Source organism: Festucalex cinctus, chromosome 3 (genome assembly GCF_051991245.1).
Source record: "Festucalex cinctus isolate MCC-2025b chromosome 3, RoL_Fcin_1.0, whole genome shotgun sequence".
Classification (NCBI taxonomy): Eukaryota; Metazoa; Chordata; class Actinopteri; order Syngnathiformes; family Syngnathidae; genus Festucalex; species Festucalex cinctus.
The window spans coordinates 28,663,911-28,687,590 of record NC_135413.1 but is presented as its reverse complement, the minus strand read 5'-3'; the positions used below and the strand labels follow the sequence as shown (position 1 = coordinate 28,687,590).

At 37.8% G+C, this 23,680-nt stretch overlaps 1 protein-coding gene across 1 annotated transcript in view; it reads left to right on the top strand.

The window, feature by feature from the left end:
• The window catches only part of plxnb2b (plexin b2b), a 221,873-nt gene that overhangs the window by 179,462 nt on the left and 18,731 nt on the right, over positions 1-23,680 (top strand). The window contains exons 17-27 of the mRNA XM_077517377.1: positions 1,206-1,317; positions 2,706-2,842; positions 4,310-4,492; positions 5,712-5,808; positions 9,817-10,014; positions 12,549-12,728; positions 14,213-14,349; positions 16,084-16,184; positions 16,332-16,561; positions 20,287-20,468; positions 22,929-22,995. Of these exons, the coding sequence (XP_077373503.1) occupies positions 1,206-1,317; positions 2,706-2,842; positions 4,310-4,492; positions 5,712-5,808; positions 9,817-10,014; positions 12,549-12,728; positions 14,213-14,349; positions 16,084-16,184; positions 16,332-16,561; positions 20,287-20,468; positions 22,929-22,995 (1,624 nt within the window). The remainder of the gene's footprint in view (positions 1-1,205; positions 1,318-2,705; positions 2,843-4,309; positions 4,493-5,711; positions 5,809-9,816; positions 10,015-12,548; positions 12,729-14,212; positions 14,350-16,083; positions 16,185-16,331; positions 16,562-20,286; positions 20,469-22,928; positions 22,996-23,680) is intronic.

The window sequence follows — 23,680 nt, the reverse complement described above, 5'->3', positions numbered from 1 at the left end:
CTTATCGTTGTGTTGATTTTGCAAGGTAAAAGTCAAAATAATCAGGGGATGGTGACATAAGTTGGCTAGAAAAAAAGTCACAATTTCACACCATAAATGTCATAATTTATGACATAAGAGTTGTAATTTTATCAAAATAAAACCAACTATCAGTGGAAAGTCAGAATTTTATGAGTTGTAAATTAAAATAGGCGAAGTTTTATGAAATAAGTTTTATGAGAAAGAAGTTGTAATGTTGAAATATTTTTTAATGAATAATATTTGTATGAGATTCAAATGAAATATTAAAAATATTGGCAGAATAAAGTCATAACTACAAGAAAAAGATGTACATTTCTTGAGAAGGAAATTTATTTATGAGGGTAAAAAAAATGTCAGATTTTAGGAGGAAAAAGTTGTGATGTATGTATGAGAATATATTTAAAATATTAATAATAAAATGGTCTGAATTTTGGGACATTAAAGTATTAAGAGAATTTAAAATTCTATTTTATTAGAATTGTGTTTCGATATTTAGAGAAAAATAATCCTAATTTTATGATCCTAAAATGGAAATATTAGGAGAATAAAGTCTTAATTTTTACTCAAAGAAAGTTGCAATTTTTTTTTCAGGAGAAAAAAGTGATAATTTTATCAGATTAAAGTTTAACTATTATGGGACAAATTTATCATTTTGCAACCAAAAATGTATTATAAAATCTTATTTATTTATTATACTTATTTAATTTTCAAGAGGAAAAATAAATACATTTTAGTATATTCAAGTTTAGATATTAGTAAAAAAAAAAAAGTCATAAATGTGAGATTAAAGTTCAAGTTTTAGAAGAAGAAAGTCTGATTCTTACGAGGCATTTAAAAAATAGAAATATATTAGCAGCTCATTGGAATTTCTTGTGCTCATGGTAATGCCTCAAGTGGAAACTGAACTGACAACCATATTTGGAACCGGATGGCAAACATGCAGACTACTGGTGAGGCGTTCAACCATACTGTAGCTGCATCACTTAATCTGATGGTCGGGAATACGGTGCCTTGCTCAAGGGCACCTCCTCTAACATCTCTCACAACATCCACTTTTACATTTTTGAGCCTCCAACAGATGAACTATTGCCGCCCTGTTACGAAAATAATGCCGCCATTTTACCAGAAGTGATCGTTTTCATACACGTTGTTAATTATGGCGTTTATTTTGTTGCCTCCTCCAGCGTGGTGTGCGAGATCGGCCCCGTGGCCCCCGACAAGCAATTTTGGGGCCAAGTGGATGTGGAGGTGAAGGGCGGAAAGAGCGGAACCTCTTCCATGTTCTTCACTTACAGGGTAAACACCGTAAATCTCCCCCTTGCCTCCTCCGGCTCGGAAAGATTGAGTGCCGCTTCGAGCTTTTAGTTGATTGCACTTATTTCTTTCTCCCAATGTCAAGAAAAAAAAATCAACGAAAATGAAATGAAATGAAAAGGAATGGGTCCCCACGAATGGGAAGTCTGGCTACTCTCGAAGGTCATTCTTATTAAAGCTCGTAATTTTACGGGAATAAAGTTGAAATATTTTGACAAAAAAAGCTGCGATTTTATGCAAAAAAAAAAAAGTTTGTGATGTCTGAATATTACGTCAAATACTTCAAGTTCTGCAACGTTGTAGTTATAAAGGCGGAAAGTGTTTTGAGAAGGGAGTTGAAATGTTAGAATGAAGTCGTCATTTTACAAAAGTCATGAGGAAATATTATGAGGAAAAGTTGTCTTACAAAGTTGTAATTTTACAAGCAGCTTTGTTTTTCAACAAAGCTGAAGGAAAAGAAAAAAGTAATAAGGTTACTTTAATTTTTCATAATATTACAATAATGAATACAGTATTAGGAGGGAAAAAGTTGGCATACAATAATACAATAAAACTGATTCAAATCGTAAAAAAAGCTTTTGATTGGACGAACTGAATTGAATCATTACATTAGATTCGAATTATCTTTTCCGTAGTGATGCACACCATTAAATAATACATAAATCCATCTACTAAAATATGTTTATAGTACTACAATGCAGATTCATAATTGCACAACATTAAAATAAAATAACACAGTAATACTTTACTACTTGTAATAATTGTAAAATAAGTTACATACAAAAAAATTAGGAGAGGTTAAAGATATCATTTTATTAGAATAAAATGGTAATATGGTGAAAAAGTATCCCCATCATTCATTTTTCTTCACGATGCAGAATTTGTCAAAAATAATCAGTCAAGTAATTCAAAGCTACTTTGTCAATGCAAGTGTGGCACGGCAGGTTTTCGGCACACTTGTGTGCCATGCTAAGCTGGTCGGGAATCAATTTGTGTCTCAGCAGATGCCGCACACTCGACCTCGTTTCTGTGTCAGACTTGAACAGGCGGCGTTGCTTTTCAACTCGCCTTTCACATCTCCAGCGGCGCTAAAGCACCCCCCCCCCCACACCCACACCCCCCGGGAGTGCTCCGCCTTAAGTGTTTGCTCAGCAAATTGAGGCAGATGTGTGATCTATGTGCGGCAAACGCTTCTGATGAGCGCAAAATGGAAGATGGGAGACGGGGAGGCGCCGCTCTTGTTCGCATGTGCACGAACAAGTGTTTGCCTCGGGGGCTGCGCGTGTGTGCGATTTATCTTGTAATGCGCGTATGCGTGCTTCATCCGGCGACTCTCGCTCATGCCCGTCGTGTTCCCCTCTCGTCACCAGAATCCCATCCCCGAGGAGGTCACGCCCAGTCGTGGGCCCAAAGCCGGGGGCACCCTCATCACAATCAGCGGACGCTTCCTGGACACGGGCAGTAAGGATGACATCCAGGTTACCGTCGGAGATGTGGGCTGCATTGTGTAAGGACTTACACGCCATCAATATTCGCAGTTAGAGATTTTACAGACGTTTTTCCTCCGAGGGTCATATAAAGTCAAATTAAAGGAACTCTTTGCCATTCGTCAACTTGAATTTATTCACACGGCATAAAACAGATAGTATGCATGAGCAAGTGGCCAAACAGCACAGGTTAAAATATATGCACGATATTGGGAAAATATGCAATATGGGTGTTGAATATTGCGATATCGATATTGTGATATTTATTTTTCTTTCCTAATGACAAAAATGCATTTTTTTTTCCCATGTGGCAAAATAAGCATAAGCAGGCTTAATGTATTCTTAGCTAATTAATTAATATTGCACACTGCACGGGCCATTATCACAATGATGATCATTTTTCTGATATATTGTTCAAGTCTAATATACATTTATATTTACTATATAGATGGATGGGATGGATGGATGGATGGATGGATGGATGGATGGATGGATGGATGGATGGATGATAGAGAGATAGATGGTCGGATGGATGGATGGATGGATGGATGGATGGATGAAAGATGGATGGATGGATGGATGGATGGATGAAAGATGGATGGATGGATGGATGAAAGATGGATAGATAGATGGATGGATAGATGGATGGATAGATAGATAGATAGATAGATAGATAGATTGATTTAGTTTATTACTGAATATTAAGATAATAATATCACAAAATTATGAATAGATTTTAAAGGAAAAAAATGCCATATATTTATGAGAATACAATAACGTCGAAAAATTCCACAGAAAATACAGTTGCAATTTTGCCAGAAATTTGTCATCACAATAATGTCAAAATATCCCAAGAATATAAAGTTGCACTTTTTCCAAATCAGAGTAGTAATATTACAAGAAAGAAGTGATTCAAAGATCAAAGAAGATAATGAAAATCTTATGGTACACCAAACTTAATATGACTGGAAAAATTCATGTTACAAGGAAATAGTCATAGTAATAATATTATTCAACAAAATATACAATATTAAACACAATATATAATATTAAAAACTATATAAATAATACCAAAAATATGAGTTGTATATAAAATCATAGTTTTACTTTGGAAAAGTAATATAATCATACATATTGGTTAGTTTGAGGCTGTAAAGTTGTTGACCTTATCAAAATGCAAACAGAGTGAATATCTATTATATACGTTTGCATTATCTTTGCTAACTCATAATCTTGCGCTGAATCTCATCTTAACTTTTTTCTCTGTGAAGTGACCTTAACTTTGGTGTCGCGTACGACTCTCCAGCGACACCAATCCGCCGTGACATTTTAGGGAGAGGTAACGGCCTAAAATAACGAGCCAGAGAAGATTTAACAAGCTGTCAGCCCGTTTCCACTTTGGCCCGCGCCGGCCTGGCGTCACCTCTCACCTGCGGCTGCCGCTGAAGGTTTTTTTTTTTTCTTCCCCCCCACTGCGCTGTCGACAGGGAGCACTTTGGAGAAGAAATCACCTGCAGGACGGGGAAGTATCTGGCTGATAAGGTGCCCTCTGACCCGCTGGCTGTCACAGTGAAGTACGGGAGGGTCGCCGTCACACACATCAGCAGTGCCTTCCAGTTCTTGGAAAACCCCACCGTGCTGGAATTCCAGCCCAAAGACAGCTTCGTCTGGTCAGTGATACACGCAACACTGCACACGTCACGTGACTGGCTCACTCGCTCACTAGCTCAAACTATCCTACACATACTCACAAACTCAATAATTAGCTCACTACTACTACTACTAGGCAGAGAATGAGTGAGTTGGTCACCTTGATTGGTGAGATTTATGACTCTCACTCACTCACTCACTCAACCACTTACTTGGTAACTAACAAACTCAAACTAACTTACTGGCTACAACATCACTATTTAACTCGCTTGAGTGAGTGAGTGAGTGAGTGAGTGAGTGAGTGAGTGAGTGAGTGAGTGAGTGAGTGAGTGAGTTGGTCATCAAGATTGGTGACTTTTTTTTACTCTTTGACTCACCCTCAAATCACTTACTTGGTAAAAACAACTCACTCACACACTCACTCACTCACTCACTCACTCACTCACTCACTCACTCACTCACTCACTCACTCAATTGAGTTAGTTAAATAGTGACGTTTTTAGTTTGTTAGTCACCAAGTGAGTGAGTGAGTGAGTGAGTGAGTGAGTGAGTGATGAGATGTGTTTTAACTTTGTTAATAGTGGTTAAGCCTGAGTGAGTGAGTGAGTTAGTGAGTGATTGAGTGAGTTGTTTGTTGGTTCGTGTGTCACTTTGTTGACTGCTTGAGTGACTGACTGTCTTTCTAAGTTACACAGTAACTAACAAACTCAACCTACCTTACTTAGTCATTCACTCACTCACTCACTCACTTACTCACTCACTCACTCAAAACTGCTACTACTCAGTGAATAAGTCATTTGAATACCTTGATGAGTGAGTGAGGGACTGACTGACTCAGCAATTAACTTTGCTAGTCTAACAGTGTGAGGTGGTTATTTTGTGAGTTGGTTTGTGAGTGAGTGAATGAATTGGTTTGTGAGTGAGTGAGGGAGGGAGAGCGAGGGAGTCATTTCAAGTGTTAATTACCAGCACTTCATGCGTTTCTATATGGGTTCATTTGTGAGTGTGTTAATTTGTTCATAACTGACTTAGTTGATGAGTATGTTTTTACAAGTTTGTTAGTGAGTGAATTATTTATTTATTTTTTTATAAATAAAAATGAAATGGAGCTCCCTTTGTTGGTAAATCTAGCCATGCACCCTAGCAACAAATGTTGCCATCGTTTGTTGACATCTCCCCATCACTCGAGTGAAATTTGTAAGTTTGTCCATGTTGTCCGTTGTCACGATTGTGTTGCAGCGGCGGGAGAAACATCGTGGTGACTGGCTCGGGTTTCGACATCATCCAGAGAGCCGTCATGATGGTCCAGGGAGAAGACAACTCCACATCATTCGAGGTGTGCGCGAGTGCGCCTTCCATTCCTTTTTCAATTCGCTATAATTATCTGCACCATCCTCCCTATTGTTCCCATCTATCTGTTCTCTGGCAATCATCATTTCATTTCTTCCCTCACTCAATGCATCCTTTTTTTTTACTTTTCTTTTTTTAAATCTCTTCCCGCCTGTCCATCCATCTCGCCAGCCCACGAGGAGACAGCAGTGATTCATTCAAAGCTCGTCAAGCGTTTCTTCCGCCGACGTGGCATGCCGACACACTTCCCCACTCTCTCTCTCTCCCCCGCCGCGATGCGCGCCGGCCTCCGCAGATCCCGGGAGATTACTTAAGCCTGTATTACCTCATCTTACGTCCCAGTCCAATAAATCCTCCGAACCTGTAGGATTGCAGATAGCGGCCCAAATAAAATGCGCCCCTCCAGCTTAAGAAAGCGGGATTGACGGCGGCGGGGTGAACTTTTAAAAGCGGCTCCGGCTGTCCCTCCAGTGTTAGCGGCCGCCGCTAAGCAGCAGAAAAATGTTGATCATTTCCTTTACAGGGCTGAATTTAATGCCGGTATTAAGGTTTGCGGGAGATTATGTGGCTGTGTCGCTCTTTATCGCCCGGCGCTCGCGGCCAACTCTTCTGTTGCCAACGCCGGCAACAGAAGTGGCTGCGATGCGTCTTATCTCAAAGGCCTCGGCTGGTCACCTTCTTAAGCTTGTTGTGCTTTAAGTCATTGAACTCCACCTAAATATTTGCATTCAATATTTTTGCTGGTATAAACATGCACGGTGCATTGTTGCTCGGTGTCGACAGCGATAATATATATTTTTTTTCCCCCTCCTTCATTCTGAGAGTTTTCTTCTACTTGAGTGGGGGGGAAAAAAAACAGCCCCTAAAGCTGTTTTTGCTGTTTTGCTTCGCTAGTGTATTTTAATGGTGGTTCGATCAACAGTGGATCTAAAAAGTCTACACACCCCTGTTCAAATACCGGGTTTTTGTGATCTAGAAAAAAGGGAAATTCATCAAGATTCATCATTTCATACACATTTCAAAATTAATCACAATTCACGGATTGGTTGCATAAGTGTGCACACCCTCAATCAACCAATCCCATTCATGCTCTTGTTGTTAAATGCATATCAGCACCAGGGTTATTATAGTTTTGGAATTTTCATTTTTTCATTTCAGGGTTATTATAGTTTTGGAATTTTCACTTTAGTTAGTTTTTATTTCGTCTTTAGTTTTGTTTTTTAAATTTAGTTAGTTTTAATCAATTTTCCGGGTTCTGCTTATTTTTAGTTTAGTCTTCGTTAGTTTCAGTATTAGTTTTAGTTTTTTTTTTTTTTTCGTTTTTGTTGTTGTTGTTGTTGTTTTTTTATGTGTATTACTTATGTGCAATACTGTATTTAAAAAAACCCACCATGAGATTGATGTCATCTGAAGGTGCTTTTCTATTGGCCTGCTGCTAGATGACGTCACTTCTGTGTGACACACTTTCAAACGTTATTATTCCAGTTTATATCAAAATAAATCTACTAATAAAAATCACATTTCAAATCATCCCCAAAGGCTCATGCATTAAGTTAATTACCAAACGACTAAAACCAAGGACATGTTTGCTATAATTATAGTTAGTTTTAGTTATAAAACATAAAATGTAGTTTAAAAGCATTTTCGTTTTTATTTTAGTCCGTTAACGAAATTTTTTGAATTTTAGTTTTAGTTTTTGCATTAGTTTTAGTGAACTAAAATGACCTTGATCAGCACATACCTGCAACCATTTAAAGTGTCACAAATACATTTCACATGTTCTCGTAGATTCAATTTTTGCACTTTCTAGCAGAAGCCTGAAGCTTTCGTGCTAACGCTGACTTCTATTTCAAGCTGTTCATAATTCCTTCCCCAGACGTATGCAAAATATTTCATATCAAACTGCGCATGAATAGAGCATGGCAGCAAAATGTGATGACTTGCCTTAAGATATAAAAGTCTTAATAATTCAACTCCAAAAGGTCGGAGCTTGACAATTTTTTGGGGGTGCACGATAAAGGTCGCTCTTTGTACCACTGCAAACTAAAAACGCAATAATAAATATTTTGTATGTTAAATCAATACCTCTCTGAAAGTGTCAATCAAAACCGAACATTATAACGCAGATTTTGTTTTTACGGGACCACATTAGATTGTGTACCTAATGTTTTGGTCCAAGGGAGTTTATCAAGGGTGGGAGAATATGTCAACGTCCCCGGAAGGGCACATTGCACCCTTTTCATAGCAGATGGTGATTGAGGCGCCAACGGTGGCGGTGTGAAAGTTCGCCGACACTGCGACTGACTAGCTGAACTCGCCATGTTGCTGCAGGAAGCACGTTGCCGGGTGCCAAACACTCGGTGACAAAAATATCACCTCGTCGTCAGTCTGAAATTGGAAGAATGAGCCAACGTGCTTCTCGTATTTACTAAAAGAGGAAAGGCTGCATCAAACGGGGTACAGTCTTCCTCTTGCTTCATCCACAGCACCCCCACTACATCATAGATATTTTTGTGGAACATATCTACGTACTCTTCTATCGTACTTCCTTTCTGTGGGGGAAAAAAAAAAAATAGTGAAGGAGACGTTCATGAATGTGCAACCTGTTCCAAGATTTACAATTGCAAATTTGTTCGATCCGCAGACATTTTAACCCTTACATAATCCTCAAGTAAAATTTTGTTAATTATTATTTATGGGTGTGAATTGCCTAATACCTGATGATTCGATTCGTATCACGATTCATAGATCACGATTCGATTCGATACTAATTAATCCATTTATAAGTCGATTGTTGCGATAATTTTTTTTTTTACTCAAATTTAGAAAATACTAATCAGTAAACTTGTACATGTACACTGTGAGATTTTTTCTGAAAATGTATTATTTATTGATCTGAAACTTCAGTCTTGTAAGTGTGAACCACTGCAATTAACAAACAGGTTGTAATCTGTTTCACGTTTGAACAGAATTGTGATAAAATATTAAGGCTTAATGTTCCATTAATATAACATTCTTCCGTGCTTAATGTGTGAAACTTAACCTTAAGTAAGACGTTTGGTTTAATATTTCCATAAGAAAAGGATGCTTAAAAATCTATTTGGCCGTATTATTATTATTATTATTATTATTATTATTATTATTATCTCCAGCACCCCCCACGACCCTTGTGAGGAATAAGCGGTCAAGAAAATGGATGGATGGATATTATTATTATCATATTGTTATTATTGGGGGTTTTTTTCTTGTTAACTCATTTGTTCCCAAAAACGAATAAATACGTCATATTTTAAATGTTTTAAGTGTCCCAAGGACGCATTTATACGTTTTTTTATTTTTTTTTCCGTTTGTTTTATGTGAGAGCTTACAGAAGGCTTAGATGCAGCCTCTCAACTGCAAAGAACGGTTGAAGAAATGGTAGTTATTACACAAACGGCCAGCAGGTGGCACCAGAGCAAATGAGCTCAACCAGGGCCATGTTGAAAAAAAGCTCAATTACGCACAATTCTAAATAGATTTGTGAATAATGATGAAACTTAGCTATATTCTAATACTAATTGCTGCAAAACGGAAACAGATAGAAACATACTTTTTTTTTACTGATGAAAGAAGAGATTTTAATCTTTCTTTTGGTAGGTTCCATGTTTTTATAGCAATAGAACACAATATTCTGTGGGCCTTGCAAAATCAGTCAAAATCTAGTAAAACAGCCAGGAATGAAGGGGATTGATTCTGTTAAAATGGCTGCGAGTGAATGAGTTAAAATTGACCCCGAAAATGAACAGTACGGTACTCGTTAAATATCGGTTCAGATGTTAAAAGTCGCTTCGTGCATTACACTACACTACTACATTAAACACACACTCTAAGCTTTTACAGCATAAATGGGACTCCACCTGTTTAATGATACCTAATATATCGCCTCATATCCTTTTAATGCCTTTTATGTCACCCTAACTTATGTTATTGTCTGCTTATGCCGCTCGGGTGGCAGGCCGCCCACGAGAAGAACGACACGGTCATCCAGTTCCGCTCGCCGGCGGTCAACGACTCGCTGAGTCAGGCGGCCAGGACGTACATCAAGTTGGACAACTGGGAGAAGGACCTGCGCAACTTCGACTACCACCCGAACCCCGTCTTCTACGAGCTGCCCAAGAGGGTTTTCACCGAGGCCAGCATCATCATCGTCACTGTGAGTGAACCAACGCAGCCTATTAGCGCAAAAAAGCGAATCCGAAAAAAAAAGTGATTCAGACGGGTTTATTGTTGATGCTGCGCTTCTGGTATGACAGCACTTTGTTTTTGCTGAGTCAGTGTTTTGACGCGACGCTAGGATAAAAATGGAAAGGGGGAGAAAAAAAATTGACACTTTTTTCCTCCCCCGTCGCGGTTGCGATTGCATAATGGCCGCATGTTTATTATCCTCACTCGGCGCTGCGATTTGTTTGTGAGGTCCAATCAAGCGTTTGCTGCAATTCGACATTTAATTTAATTATTTCCCACCTCGTAGTTCCATAAAAGTTGGAAGGATCCATTCAAGGGGGTGACAAGTGATGTATGGAGAAGGAATTTCATTTGTTTTATTTTGGTGACTTCCTGTGTCGTTTGTGGTACTTATTTACATAAATGCATGCGTCTTGAAAGCAATGGGGATTACCATTAAACACAATTTAAATCAAGTCAAAAAATAACACGTTGTGCATTCAAATGCAAGGATTAAAGGGATGATTAGAGGTAAACACAGAATTACATGTAAATTATTCTGTTTGTGTTTTACTTGATGTATTTTTTTATTCCCTTACATCATCCTTCCTTTCACAAAGTTTTGATGCCATGCACCCGGATCAACATCCCATCTCAACATACAAACACGCACGTCCTCATTGACAGACATTTTGACCACAAAGTGGAGCTTTTGTGTTGAACAGAAAAGTAATTTTGATGCATTTTTTTTGACACCCCAAACTGTAAAAGGAACAAATTAAACAGGGCTTTTGATGGTAAAATGATGATTTATTTTATATGATGGATTCGGACTTTCATCACTTCCTCCTACTCTGTAGCCAATCAATGGACATGTTTTCTTTTGAGACATAATTAATACTCTATAATGTAAAATTGCACATTGTGAAAGCAACATTGCCGATAATATTGATGACGTTATATCAACAACGTAGGTCTGTGCAATGACTCAGAATTAAATTACGATTTCGGTTATTACACTCCACGATTGCAAAATGGGCATAATCGTAAAAGAAAAAGAAAAACAAAGATTATTAATGCTAATTCTGAGGTGTCTTGAGGCACGCACACACAAGTTCCTCCATTTTGTTCTTTAAATGTGACAACAGTTCGATGGCAATTTAGTGTTTTGCAAGTAAACTCCAGGAAAACATACTTGAATTTTTATATTTGCACCTTTTTTTTTATTTTAAAATAACAAAAAAAATTACATAATTATAATGTTTCAAGAATTTTACTTGTCTTCTTTTTTTTTTTCTTTTTTTTTACATGGTAAACATTTTCTTATTTTGTACCAAATCATAAATTATCGGATGAACAATAATATTACCAATATAATTGTGATTAATATTGATCCATCCATTTTCTTGACCACTTATTCCTCACAAGGGTCGCGGGAGGTGCTGGAGCCTATCTCAGCTGGCTTTGGGCAGTAGGCGGGGGACACCCTGGACTGGTTGCCAGCCAATCGCAGGGCACACAGAGACGAACAACCATCCACGCACAAAAGCGCCCAATTAACCTGCCATGCATGTCTTTGGAATGTGGGAGGAGACCGGAGTACCCGGAGAAGACCCACGCGGGCACGGGGAGAACATGCAAACTCCACCCAGGAAGGCCGGAGCCTGGACTCGAACCCGAGTCCTCAGAACTGGGAGGCGGACATGCTAACCAGTCGTCCACCGCGCCGCCCTGTGATTAATATTTTTTTTCATAATTGAAATCATACATATTCTGCAAGTGGCTGGCAACCATTTCAGGGTGTTACCCCGCCTACTGCCCGAAGCCAGCTTGGGATGGGCTCCAGCACCCCTTGCGACCCTTGTGAGGAAAAGCGGTTAAGAAAATGGATGGATGGATGGATGGATGAAATCATACATATTACCTTAACCCCCTTTCCAGTTGTCATCTCGTCATCTTATAGTCATATAATCATATTGCACTGACCAAGACTCACGCACCATATTGAAAAGAAGAAAAAAACCCATCATATTGGAGAAGCCTAACCCAATATTATAATGACCTGAACAAACGTACCTACGGATGAGTCCTTGACTAATTATCCCAGCTCAAGCAGCTTATTGACTGCTGTAAGTCAGTGTTGGGGCCCATAATGTCTCCTCATAAGCCTTCCTTTGTATAAACACACCTAATGCAAATTAGTCATCCGTTCATCATCCTCCAGAATCCATTAGTGGAAGTGAAGGCCCAGCTGCCGTACTGTACACAATTGCACGGAGCTTAAAAAGGGAACTTTCTGATCCAGTGCGATGAGGCCATTAGTCTCAAGACGTTTACAAGAAGCATCCTTGTACTTAATGAGCTTAAGCATCTCTTTCCGTCTGCCACTCACCAAACTTGGAAACACAGTCAAAGAGTTGCTCTGAGTTGCAAATAAGCGAGTGATAAATACGTGCGACTTGTCGAACGAATGGGCGCTTAGCGATTTTGTTCATTCTCTCGCCCTTTCCGTTGGCCGTGCAGGGTCGAGGCTTCTCCAAAGCCATGACGGCCAAAGAGGCGCAGGCCTTCGTGGGCGACGTTCCCTGTCTGGTCAACACCCTCCAGGACGACAAGCTGTTCCTGGACCCGCCCTCCACCAAGCCTCGCGCTCGCTCACGCAGACACCGCCGCGACACTCGGCCCGAGCTGCTGGATCTAATGGTCAGAAACGTATTCTCTGTCCTTCTGCTTTTACATGACATGCTTTTGTTTTTTTGGTAAATATTTAGAAGTCCTACTTACGTTTTTCTTTTGACTGTGTAGTTTTTATCAGTTTTATTTCTGTAAAGTGTCTTTGAGTCTTCTGAAAAGCGCTATACAAATATAATGTATTATTGTTATTATCATTAACTAAGGGAGCTTCTATTGTCGGACACAATTTGTTTGGAAATGCTGTTTAGATTATTTGCTTTTGGAAAACAACAACAACAACAAAATGCAAAAGAGCCAATCATACTTGTAGATAAACCTTGTTATGATCACCGAGTTGAAGTCTCATTAGATGTTCCACTGTATGAATTTAATAAATGTGAAGTATGGAAATTTTCTGTATTTCATAGCCTCGCTACAGTTGTGATGATGATGAGAAAAGCGCTATACAAATATAATGTACTATTGTTATTATTATTATTAGTAGTAGTAGTAATTTATTATTATTATTATTATTATTATTATTATTATTATTATTATTAACTAAGGGAGCTTGCCGGACACACGGACAGTATTTGGAAATACTGTTTGAATTTTTTGCTGTTGGAAAACAAAAAAAAAAAGTAAAGAAAAAAAGCCAAACATATTTCTAGTTGAACGTTGTTATGATCACCGAGTTGAAGTCTCATTAGACGTTCCACTGAGTATGAATTTAAAATATGTGATGTATGGTAATTTTCTGTATTTCATAGCCTCGCTACAATGGTGAAGATGATGAGAAAAGCGCTATACAAATATAATGTATTATTATTATTATTATTATTATTATTATTATTATTATTATTATTATTATTGTTATTAAACTAAGGGAGCTTCTGTTGCCGGACACAATCTGTTTGGAAATGTGTTTGAATTTTTCACTTTTGTAAAACAAAAACAAAAAAAATGTAAAGAAACAAGCCAAACATACTTGTAGTTAAACCTTGTTATGATCACCGAGTTGAAGTCTCATTAGACGTTCCGCTGAGTATGAATTTAATAACTGTGATGTATGGTAATTTTGTGTATTTCATAGCCTCGCTACAGCGGTGGCGATGATGATGATGATGATGATGATGATGATGCCGGGCGCCGTCAGCTCAGCTCTCAGTGAGCTATTGTTTCATTTTGGGCACTGTGTGTGAAAAAAGCGGCACGACCGGACTGGAGACGGTGCAGGATGCTTCCGACAGAAAATTCGCCTGATTTAAGTGTCGGGCACAATACACTCGTGGATTTGTTCACTCAATATGGGGCCACCAACTCGCAGCACTTTAAAACACTCAAAGGCACCACGGTTGGGAAAAAAAACAAAAACGCGGGGCAATTATGTAGATTGCCCCATACTTCGCAGCTTTTAACGTTGACCCCATCCGGAGCAGGATAAATGTCTAAAGCGTGCTTGATAATAAGATTCAACACTCTCATTATTTTTTTTTTCATTTTTTTCCCCACAGATCAAGTTTGGCAAAGGGGAGTGGGTGGTGGGCTCGGTGCAGTACGAGACGAAGAACGATTTGTCGCTCTACATCATCATCCCCGCCGTCATTGTGCCCATGCTGCTCATCATCGCCATCTCCGTCTACTGCTACAGGTAAGTCGCTCTGTTTCGTCTTAAGTGGCCAACATTGTAGTATTACTCTACACTAATCAGACACCAATTAGGAACACCTGCATAATATAATAATTTCAATCATTTTCACCACTTTAAAGAGCGTAAACAGAATCAAAATCCTCTTTATTGGCCAAGTATTTAAAAATACACAAGGAATTTATCTTCACAGACAAAAACCGTTTGGGAGACAGAACGGGAAGCCTGATGGTTCGCAAATTAGCGCCCCGAGTTTCTTCGATGTGGGGGAAAAAGGGAAAGAAATGAGGAAGTGGGGGAGGGATTCTAATCAACAATACATTTATGGAGCAATACACATCCATTGGTGATTATGGATTATAGCTTAAGAAAACTCAAATAGCCTATCTCCAAATATTAGAATATTTCCTCAGACCAAGTTAAAATAAAATGCCATAATCCACAATATTAAAACAATAAAAGGCTTGCAATATTTCAGTTGCTTTGTAATGAATCCAGAATGTATGGCATTTTTGCTTATTTAATAATTGCATTACAGAAAATAATGGACTTTATCACAATATTCGAATTTTTTTGAGACAGTCCTGTATAGTATAATATACAGGATATAATTCTTTAATATCATATCATTCTTTAATGTATCATAATCATACTTTGCAATGATTACCTAATGTTGCAGTGGTTCTTAACCTGCTTCAATTGATCGAGTTAACTATGTCGAGCAAAAAAAAGAAAAAAGAAAGTGGCTGTGCAATTAATCAAAATTCAATTACGATTTCAATTATTACACACCACGATTACAAAATTGTCATAATCGTAAAAAAAAAAAAAATTGAAATTATTTAAATGTTACATCAGTTCTATGGCAATTTATAAGTGGACAGCAAAGCAACTGCAATGCACAATATTTGTTGATACAAGGAAACCATACTTGAATTTACACATTTGTACCTTGTTTTTTTTTAATAATTAAAAACTAATTTTATAAATTTTGTTTGGTCCAAAAGGAACTTTCATAATTAGTATTTGAAACTTAAAAAAAACATAAAATAATAATAATAATAATTTAGTATTTTTTACATGTTTAAACATTTTCTTGTTTTGTGCCCAAAAAATATAAGATCGCTTGATTAATAGTGATTTCAGTTATTACTGATTGATATAATAATAACAATAATCGAGCAGCCCTAGAGCTATACAAATTCACATACGTATATAACGGAATGTATGGTGTTCCACAAGGTTCAATTCTGGGGCCTTTGTTGTTTTCATTGTATCAGAAAAAATATATATATATTTTTATTTTTTATTGAAGAGTTTGGTGAATGATCAGTACATCCAACAATGTTAAAAGAACCGCTGCGCTAATGTCAGCTGTCTGTTGACGTATCGTTTCTTTTTAAATCATTTCATAGCTTCTGCTTGTTTTATTCTCCAGCTCAGTTTGTCTTAATACGCTCTCTCCTTGCTTGTTTCCTTGCCATGCAATCATGTTTTCAGCTGAACGGCACACCGGCAAACTCATAATAATAAGACTAAGTGCGGCTAAAAAGACTCTTGACAAAACTCGAAAATCAATCAGAGAGTGGTGGAGCTAACAAAGGCAAATATTTGGACACCGCGGCGCTTTGTACAACAACCGGATTTAGGAAATGAGCTTTTTAACAGGAAGTATAATCCCTCGCCGTCGGACGTGTTTGTCTGAATCGTGTCGGGGTAACGCTGAACTGTGCGCAGGAGGAAGAGTCAACAGGCCGAGAGGGAGTACGAGAAGGTCAAACACCAGCTGGAGAACCTGGAGGAGAGCGTGCGAGACCGTTGCAAGAAAGAGTTCACGGGTATGTTGACAGAACTTGACAAAATACCTGCGGTAATCTTAACTCATTCACTGCCAGTCCAGGAAAAAAAATCATCTTTGACGTCTAAAATCGTCTATGGCAGTGAATGTGTTAACCAGTGAGCCGTTTATTGCCCGTGCGCGACAGACCTGATGATTGAAATGGAGGACCACACCAACGACCTGAGCGAGGGTCGCATCCCCTTCCTGGACTACAAGACGTACACGGACCGCGTCTTCTTCTTGCCTTCCAAAGACGGCGCCAACGACGTGATGATCACGGGCAAGCTGGACATCCCCGAGGCCCGGCGGGTCACCGTAACGCAGGCGCTCAACCAGTTCTCCAACCTCCTCAACTCCAAGACCTTCCTCATCAATGTAAGCACACATTTTATTTTTTTAGTTTTGTTTCATAATAATCATTACAGTGCAATATGCAATTATTGTTATTGTTGCGGAATAATGAAACGCTTCTGTAAGCTTAGCCGCACATTACAAAGAAGGCGATACTTCAAGCACATCAAAACTGTATTAAACGGGTGCATAATGTCAATAAAGGCAGCAACCTGCTCTGAGCAAATAACGCAAGATCCTGTATAAGCTCAACAAATTTCAAGCCTCAGCTGAGATATGTGGGCCCGAACATGTTAGATGGGATTTTTCCATTTAAAATTGAGAGTGCTGCCAAAAGCACAGTCTGGATCCGATCCAAACGAAATGTGATATTCTAGAGATTACGGCTTCTGGAAAGAGATTATGATTGAAATTTTTGCCTTTGTAAATGACTACATTTTTTTTTTCCAGTGTTTTGTTTTTAGTGTGTGTGTTTTATTTGTATGTTTGTTTTTATTTTTTGTATGTTATTTTTGTTATTTTATGCATTTCTCATTTTATTTCTTTATATTGTATCTTGTGTGCGCAATGTGATTGTATTTTGATTTTTTCTTTTTTTTAAATAGATTTATTATAGATTTATAAATTTAAAAAACTCTAAGTAAAAATAAATTTATATAAAGTTTTTAAATTATTTAGCATGAGAATTTTTTTGTTTGTGTATATATATATATATATATATATATATATATATATATGTATTATATTTTTAAATTATTTTTCATGAGAAATGTTTTTTTCTTTCATTTTTTTTTTTTTTTTTTTTTTTACCTAAATTCAGTGGATAAATTAAATTATAAAAAACAAATCTGGCTTTATGTATGAAAAATAGTTGCCAGAAGTAAAGTAGTAGAAATGTTAAGAACAAAATCTGAAAAGAAACATTTCAGTCGAACAAAAAACTACTGCTGATTATGTCATCTGATTAGTCTGCCACTCACTAATAATGATATACAGTTAGATGATTTTGCTGTAATTTTATGCAAAGCCTGCTAACATCAAGATGCTTAATGTGCTAACTTGCCTTGTGGGGAGTGTTAACGGTGATGTTTTCTTCAGAAAAATTCAACCACCAGTAAAACTGGATTTGTTTTGCATCTATGCGTATTTTTAATTAATGGTACAAAAAAATCAGCTCGTGTAAGACTTTCTGTCTTATTATTAACTCATTCACTGCCAATGACGACTATAGACGTCAAAAAACCAAGCAAACAGCCAGTGCAAATTTTGACAATAAATTTGAATTTAGTTTTAGTTTTTCATTGTTTTCATTCATAGTTGTTAATCATTGCTGTTATGAATAACAACGATGACAACAATTTCATTGCTAAGTGCTACCATCATGCGTAGAACGGATTCCTGTTACCCTACAACACGGGCGTCGACGTTCTTGTGATCGGTCTTGGTCTTACTGAGACCACATACTGGGTCTCGGCCTCCAAAAGCTAATTTTAGTCGACTAAAATTGCTCTTTATTTTTGTTGACTAAAATTGGATTAAAACTAAAATACAATCAGGTGACTGAGTTATGACTAAGGCTTTAATTAAATTTAGTCAGAAGACTATAACTAAAACATTTTTTTTTTTTTTTTAATTATTAAAATTTTAATTTTAAATTTTCTTTTTTTTTCTTTTTTTTCAAAATTAACACTGGCTGTTTGCTTGGATTTTGACGTCTATAGTTGTCATTGGTACTGAATGAGTTAAGTTAAATCTGTTATCTCCCTTTGTCAAACCTACACATCTGCGCCTGTTCGCACTCCCACATCTCGGCGTGGAGTCCTTTTATTGGCTCCTATTTTCAATTGGGCCTGTCTTACCCTGGCGCCCACTGTCAGATGCTGACGGGTCCAATATTAGACGGCTGAAGACACGGCGGGAGCAGCAGATTGGAAGGCTTCTAATAATCCAACAGTGCTGGCACACGAGCAGCCTTGGAGGTGTTAACTGCAAATCTGCGAGAGCTTCCCCCCGTCTCTCATTTGTGTTTTAGCTAGCCTCACTGCGGAGCCCATCGATATTGTTGGATTGCTGTTGAATTATTATTAGTTTTGTTAACATTTTACAAAGTTACCAACTTACCTCCAAGTGAAAGTCAAACAATAATATAAAAAAAAAAAAAGTGTTGCAAACTGTCTTGTGCGAGAAGCTAACAGTTTACATGTTTACTCGTTTGTGAAACGGAAATGTACAAAAGATCTAAATGTAAGTGAAATAAATGGGGAAAAACAACAGCAAAGTATAAACCTACCAAAATAATACAGGTAATGGTTGCTAAATAGTGTTAATTTCGTCAACAAAAACTAGACAAAAATAATTTCGTCACCTCAAAGTTTTTCATTGGACTAAAATTAGACTAGACTAGACTAAAACCCTCATTAATAAACAATAACTGGGACTAAATCAGTGTGCATTTTCGTCGACTAATGTCTTCACTTAATAAAAAATTGGACTAAAATCTATAGACATTTTAGTTCATGAACAAAAACGAGACAAAAATTATGTGATTTTTTTTTTTAAATCTTGTCTCTGCCAGTCTGTCACTTCTGTGACACTGTCATGTGAAGCAGCACAAATCGAACATATGGAGCAAACAGGTGGTCGATTCATGGAGAAAGGTAAAAAAAAAAAAAGTAAATTATAGTTATAACTAGGGATGTAACGATATCCAAACATCACGATACGATATTATCACGATATTACGGTCACGATACGTTAATTATCACGATATATAACAATATTGAGGCACTTACTTGCTAATGAAAGCACACATTGATCGCTTCACAAGAAAATTAGGTTCTTCTTGATCTGACAATTAGCATAGATGTTAAACATAGAAGGCCAAAACATCCCTAATTAAAATGTAATTGCACTAATAAACTAACCACTAGAGTATGCTAGAACTGCAAAAATGGAAATCGACCTGACTTTTTTTAACAGATGTATTCCTTTTAAATATTGTCAACATGACGACGACGATATTGTGGCAGATTTAATATCACGATATCACGAAATTGCCCTTATCGTTACATCCCTAGTTATGACTCAACATTAATCCAGCGGCTATAACGTTCCAACAATAATGTTAATGTGACTGCTAACTAATGCTGGCTAACTTGCTAGCTAGCTCATAGCATGGAGCCATAGTAGTCACAGTAATTGTGTGTGAAGTTGTTTTTCATCAAAAGATGAGAACATTTTATGTGAAATAGTTTTAGATCTGAAAAAGTTCAATAAATCGGCTGGAAAAAAAAAAGATACAGGGGTAAAATGGTTGTCCTGACTAAAACGTTTTTGTTGAATAAAACTAGATGCATAAAATTCCGTTTTCTTGGACTAAAATAAAAACTAAAATGCTAGATTTAGAGGCGACTAAAAATAGACTAAATAAAAATGGGATAAGGTTAACTAACTGTGATAAAAACTAACAAGCGTGACTGAAATTGGACTAAAACTGAGACTAAATTTAAAAATGGCAGACAAAATTAACACTAGCCGGTTAGCTAGCATGTAGCTAGTGGGTGAAGCAAATGTCGCAGTATAAGATCTCTTTTGTTCATTAAGAGTTGGTAAATACCAACTTTGTAGTATTTTCTTCAGTTTAACCTCCCGGGGAAAACTTTCCCTAAATTTTCTTCACCTAAAACTCCTTGCACACGACCACAGTCTTTTTCCTTCATCCTTCCCATTTTGCGTGTCGCCATTTGCAGTTCATCCGCACCCTGGAGCGCAGTCACGACTTCAACGCCAGGGCCAAGGTGTATTTCGCCTCCCTGCTGACGGTGGCGCTGCACGGCAAGCTGGAGTACTACACGGACATCATGCGGACGCTGTTGCTGGAGCTCATGGAGGAATACGTGCACAGCAAAAACCCCAAACTCATGCTGCGCCGGTGAGTGAGCAAGCTTGGAAAGCAGTGCTGGGAAAACTTTTGTGACCTTTTCTGTTTTTTAAAACAACCAGGCCATTCATAGAGGAGGTTTTAAAAAAAAAAGTTAAATTCAAATGTGTGTTGGAAATAGTTTGTTTTAATAATAAATACAAATTCTTCTCATGTTCTGTTCCTTAAGCCTGAGGCACTTGCCCGAGTGGGGATCATTAGAAACTTTGTAAATATTCATTTGGGTAAGTTGGAAACATTCCATATTAAATTATGAAAACTAATTGGAAATTTGTGTTAATTTTTGCCATAATATTTTTTTTTTTGTCATAAAGAGACATTGACTAATTCACGTTTCTAATTTCCCCTGATAAATACCCTGGAACTACTGTATGAATGTAGTTTGGGGTCATTTATCATGGCCTAAGCAATACACTTATGGGACACCTGGGTCAATATAAAGTGGCTTTGCTCATCACAATCACTCAGTAATCATAAAAAAAAAAATCTAGTCGAATAATGAAACACAGAAGTTATACAAGTGGCCAAACATTTGCGCACATACTAATACAATAATTTCGTACATTTTTTAATCATTGGTATATGTGATTTTGAAATGTCCCATCCACTATTTTGCTAACTACAGTGTATGTAATAAGTGGTTAAATAACACCAAATCAACTTTTCCTTTGTTTTGACTTCCCTGAAATTTCTGTCCACCCTGTCATGTGGTTAAGAGACTATCTGTTAAAGCATCAACACAACAGTAGATAGTTGCTGAATAAATAGTTTGACTTATGTTTGGTCATTCCCCTGTTATGTTTGTAGTTGGCTGTTGACAAAACGTGTCCACCCTGTCATATTGAAGTATCAATTGACCTTTCAGATATTTGAATTATTTTTAAACGTTACATTATCCAGCTTGCTAACTGAATTGTGTTGCTAAGTGAAGGTCCACCACGTGCTCATTAAATGCTAACGTTAGCCAAAAATGTCCACCCTGTCAATGTTTTACAGGAGATTCTCATATTTTGCTGTTTTCATGTGCGTTGTGTTTATTAAAAAATAATAATTAACAAAAAAAAGTACTTTGAAGAGGAACCTGGAACCTTCAGGTATGGGTCTGAATGCTGGACCTAGCTATTTTGGAAGGTTATTTCAATAAAATAGCCTTAACGATATCTCGTTTTTCATCTCACTAACGTGAAAGATCATGTGAAGGTCAAAGCGTCCAAAAGCTGAATCCTCTCTTGGTTTGTCATCTCTCATTGTTATCGGGATACGCTGATATCACTTGAACTCTCTCCCATGTTTTGCCACTTAGCCACTGGCTGTTAAACAAATGCGCGTCTTAATTATCCCCCAGTGGAGAGGCTCATTATGCTGATTAGGTCATTGCGCCAACACGACAACCCCCCCCCCCCCACCCCTCTTCTTCTTAAATACATCTAATTAGGCATGCTAACCGCTATCAATGCATGGGGACGAGGGAGGCTGCCGCCGGTGGATATCTGTCATGAGGATCCGTCAGAGTGTCGGCTGAGTATGGAGTAGTTTGATGGACACTGACACTGACGGGCTTTGCAGAAATGCCTTGTCAACATTGTGCAGAAACGCTGTCTTAAACGTGCATCACCACATTCCAAGCTGTCACTGCCATAATTGACCCTGCAGCACTCCCAAAAAAATAGACCCTCTTTAAGCAGCCTTGACATTATTTGCTGCCATTTGAACAGATTTTACGGGATCATTATGTTGTTATTTTTTAATTAACTCATTCACTCCCAACCATTTTCACTGAAGCAAACTCCCTTCGCTTGCTGCTGTTTTGCTGAATTTTGACTGATTTTGATTTGATCCATCTGGGGGGGGGGAATAAAAAAAAGTACATTTCTACCAATCTGTTTTCTAGTTTTGCAGCAAATAGCATTTGAATATAGCTTAGTTTCATCAATATTCACAAATCTGTTTAAAACTGGGGAAAACAGCTTGTTGCAACATGGCCCTGGTTGATCTCTTATACTCTGCTGCCACCTGCTGGCAGCCTTTGTAATAACTGCCTTTGCTTCAACCGTTATCTTCAGTTCAGAGGCTGCATCAAAGTCTTCTCTATGCTCTAGCATAAAAAAAAAAAAAAAAAAAACGTAGAAATACATCTTTGGTACACTGGAAATATTTAAAATAGAACATATTTATACGTCTTTAGGAGCAAATGAGTTAACATGTTTTTCTTATGTGATGTGTGGCCAAAGGTTTGTGTAAAAAAAATGTCAATATCTCATAATCTACCAATATTGCATGAAAAAAAAATCTCTTGTGATGTTCTGGCAGAAAATAACAATGTCAGATCAGTTCTCATCTAAAAAGGCTTAAATATAACTGTAGTAAAAATAATTGTACCCAAAATCTAAATTTAAAATTCAACGATTGCTAATAATTTTTGTAAATTGTGTCGTATAATTTGTGTTTCAGATCCGAAACGGTGGTGGAAAGGATGCTGTGCAACTGGATGTCCATCTGCCTTTACCAATTCCTAAAGGTAACACGCTTCAGTAAGATGCGTACAGTACATGATGGCGTGCCCGCATTCTCCACTTTGCTGCAGCGAGCCATTTTCTCGCTGCCCCCAGTCTCCTCTTTGCTGAAATAAGCCATTATATATTGATCTGTGTTTTCTTAATACCCGCATTCTACATTTTACTGCAGTGGTCCATTTTTGTCTGCCCTTAGTCTCCACTTTGCTGTGGTGGTCCATGTTATAGCTTCCCACGTTCTCCGTTTTGCTGCAGCAGTCTGTTTCCTTGCTGCCCTCAGTTTCCACTTTGCTGCTAGCTACAGTCAAATTTTATTTCCGCCCTCAGTCTCGGATTTGCCGTAGTGCTCCATATTAATTACGCCCACAGCCTCCATTTTGCTGCATCAGTACATTTTATCGCTTTGCACTTTCTCCACTTTGCTGCAGCACTCTATTTTCATGCTGCTCTCACTCTCCATGTCATTGCAGTGCTCCATTTTCTTGCTGCCCTCAATCTCCAGTTTGTTGCTCCGCTCCAGTTTCTTTCCGCCTTCAGTCTCCACTTTGCTGAAGCTGTTAATTTTGCCCCCCCCCATTTTTTTACTGCCCCCACTCGCCACTCTTGTTTCAGTAGTTCATTTTCTTGATGCCCATATTCTCCACTGTTGCAGCGCTCCGTTTTCTTACTGCCCTCAGTCTCCGCTGTCTG